General features: G+C 28.9%; 1 protein-coding gene across 1 annotated transcript; it reads right to left on the bottom strand.

Moving 5' to 3' along the window:
• Window positions 1-375: 375 nt before the first annotated feature.
• LOC106763491 (rust resistance kinase Lr10-like) lies at window positions 376-2,877 on the bottom strand. Its single transcript, XM_014647676.2, has 2 exons — window positions 2,814-2,877; window positions 376-1,463 (listed from the first exon to the last, which is right to left on the bottom strand). The coding sequence occupies exons 1-2, from the start codon at window positions 2,875-2,877 to the stop codon at window positions 376-378; spliced, it is 1,152 nt and encodes a 383-aa protein (XP_014503162.2).
• Window positions 2,878-3,647: the final 770 nt, after the last annotated feature.

Genomic DNA, 3,647 nt, shown 5'->3' with positions numbered 1-3,647 from the left:
TGTTTTTCCCCCTTTCCCTTACATATTGCCCCATCCATATCCACATTACCCTTATCCCCAAATAATGTATATTAATCTTTTAGATGTAATAAATAAGTGAATTGTTTTATGATAATTTTTAATGACTAATATATTTAAGTTATTAGCAAAATTAATTCTAAATTATGCAGAAAACTATTCTTGATTTTTAAAAGACAATTTAATATTTAAAGATAAGAGTTTAAATTAAAACTAAAAATATAGCATATCACATAGACACATTATAAAATCATAAAAGAGCATGAACATAATTTTAAACCAACAATATATAATCCACGAGCCTCAATTTTAAAATACAAACTTATCCATTGTAATAATTAATGTTATTCCAAAATATTAGTGATTAGACATGTTTGCATCAACATTCACAGAACTAGTTGAATCACTCCTTGGTGTTTCATCAGAGTAGACTGTATCATCATGTTCTAATATTTCTTGAAGATAAAATGTAGGTTTTGGAGGAATTTCAAGAGTTTCAACTTTTCCTTCAAGCATCTCTACAACCTTATTCATTGATGGACGATCATTTGGTTTAAATTGTATACACCAAAGTGCCACTATGAACATTTTTTTCATTAGAATCTTATCCATTTCTGAAGCATCTTTCATGTCAATATCTTTCTCTTCTTTAAATTGATCATGAATCCAAAATGGAAAATAATGTTGGCTTGAATGTTCTGCTAAAGGATTTGAGTTTTTCCTCCTACTTGCCATTTCCATCAAAAGCATTCCAAAACTATAGACATCAGCTTTATAAGAAACTCCACCTACATTTTTGTAGAATAATTCTGGAGCCATATAACCCAATGTTCCTCTTATTGCAGTCAAAATAATGGATTTGTCTTTTGTAGGATACAATTTTGCAAGTCCAAAATCTGAAACCTTTGGAGTAAAGTTATCATCTAACAGAATATTATGAGGCTTGATGTCGAAATGTAAAATCTGCACATCACAGCCTTGATGTAGATATGCTATTCCATGAGCAATTCCAAGAGATATTTCATATATCTTCTCATAACTCAAAAGAACACTTCCTTCTTTAGAGAAAATGTATTTATCCAATGACCCATTAGACATGTATTCATAAATTAAGCCACGCTTTTTTCCCTCAACACAATATCCAATAAGACCTACCACATTCACATGGTGTATTCTTCCAATGGTAGCTACTTCATTAACAAATTCTTGACCATTATCCTTAGATTTGCTCAACATCTTTACTGCAACATCTAACCCACTTCGAAGCTTTCCTTTGTACACAGAACCAAAACCTCCTTCTCCTAACTTCACTTTAAAACCTTTAGTCATTTTCTTCACCGCTCGGTACTCATATCTAATGGGATTTATACTGTTTTCTAACAAAAAATTTTCAATGTTTTCATACATTGAAAAATGTCTTCTTCGCCATTTATAGATGATTAGCACTAGAAAAAGTAAGAGTACAAATAAATATCTAGTTATTATAAATATTGGTAGAATATCTTCGCCAATAAATACTCCCAATCTCAACACATTCCAGTTCCACGATTGTTTGATGATATTTATTCTATGAAGCAATCCTGTCAAGTTAAGATTAACTCAAAATTTGAAATGTATGAACATAAATATATATTGCTCTAATAACTCGACTAACATAAATATATAATTAGAAATAAATAACACCCATTACCTTCTATAATACCAATAAAAAAACCTGCAAATAAAAAACTGCTATTAAATATTAATTAAAAAAATATGCATAAAATCAAGACAAAAGAACACTTAATATTTAAAACTCTTGAAACAAATATTGCACAAATATGATGTATTTTTTAAATATGTATAAATGTTCAGATTAAGTAATCGAATATATTTTATAAAGAAACAGTTGACGAATTTTATATTAAATTTATATCACAGTATTAAATATTATACAATGATATGAATTTTGACATTTTGAATTAAAGTTATGACATGTTCAAATGAAAGTAAAGTAATATTAATAATTTGAATATTTAATTTTTTTTAATCTATACCATATTGTAAAAGAAATTGTGTATACATGTAATTTTTTTAATTATATTAATATGTAATTATTTTGAAAATAAAATAATTATTTTACCAATTTTATCTTACACTTTTTTAAAAACCTTTCTTTTCAATTTGATATTTTTTTAAACTGAAGCATTGTTTTAAACTAAAATAATTATTCAGAATAAAAAAGATTATCTTTATTTAAATATTAAGTAATAGTAATTTGATAATGGGAATGGGAACATATCAAATTAGACGTAATACGGTTAGTATTTTTAATATTTTAATTCTTATTTTTATTTTTATTTTCATTTTTAATGTAAATACATTTAATTTAGTTTAAGTTTTTTAATCTTTAGTTAGTTTTGAATTTGCTAGCAAAGTCTTCCCTTTTGTTTTGATTACAAATTTCTCTTGAGGAATACTTGAGATTAGTTGGAGAATAATCTATTACAAAAGACATGGTACTTAATTTGTCTATTGTGACACATCTCTCTTTTTTGGGAGTGGACCTAACAACATCTTACTTATTTCTTATTTGAAATCTTCCTTTGAAACAATAACAAAGGGGAAAAAAAGTCAAGAATAGAAGAACAACTTCAGTCGGATTGCGTAGTGCATGACTCGAACCAAACTGGAAGAAGTTTATCAAATTGACTCAAAAGTTGAATAGAACTTATGTAACATTAGAAAAAGTTTGAAAATTGGGATTTCTACTGAGGAAGCATCTTCAACATCTGAAGCCATTACAGAAACTATACCACCTTCATCTTCTCCAGTTATAAATATACCCTTTGATCCTTCACCTGATCTTGACCCAAACATAATGGCTCAAAGAGCATTAAATAGTTATCCACCTCTCACAATACAGTCATATGCAATAACATTGAATATCCAAATGATGAGGGTGAGTTAAGAACTGGCCTACAAAATGCCTTGCCAAAATTCAATTAGTTATCAGGGAAGAATCCACATAAACACTTGAGATAGTTTCATACCCTATGTGAAAACTTTAGATCTCAAGGGATCACATTAGAAAACCTAAAAATTAGAGCTTTTCCTTTTAGTCTTCAAGGAGCAGCTCAAGATGGGTGGTACTATCTCTCAAAAAGAATTACCAATTAGGAAACTACTGAAAGACTTTTCTTTGAGAAACATTTCCCTACATCCCAAGAGTCTGTCATCCATAGAGAGATTCTTGGAATTAAGGAAAGAGGTAGAGAAACTCTTACTAAGTATTGGGAGAGAATCAACAAACTTTGTGTTCCCTAACCTTAACATCATATAAAGGAACATTCCCTCATTCAAAACTTTTATAAGGGCTTGAATTCGTCATACAAGGTGTGAGCAGATGCTGCGAGCGGAGGATCTTTCCTAGAAAAATTGCCAAAAAATGTTGGAGAGCTTATAGAACAAAAGGTATCAAACAACCAACATTTTGAAACAAGAGAATTCAGTGACCTTTTTAAAAGGAATTCATGAGTGCAGTAAATAGAAAGAAGATAAATGAAAGATTAAATGGACTAGAGAGAAAGCTTAACGAGATTGCAAGTTTCTTTAAGACTTCAACTCCACAAGTTGCTAGGGTATGTGAA

Source organism: Vigna radiata, chromosome 6 (genome assembly GCF_000741045.1).
Source record: "Vigna radiata var. radiata cultivar VC1973A chromosome 6, Vradiata_ver6, whole genome shotgun sequence".
Classification (NCBI taxonomy): domain Eukaryota; kingdom Viridiplantae; phylum Streptophyta; class Magnoliopsida; order Fabales; family Fabaceae; genus Vigna; species Vigna radiata.
The sequence above is the reverse complement of the archived record's forward strand: the minus strand, read 5'-3'. Positions and strand labels throughout refer to the sequence as shown.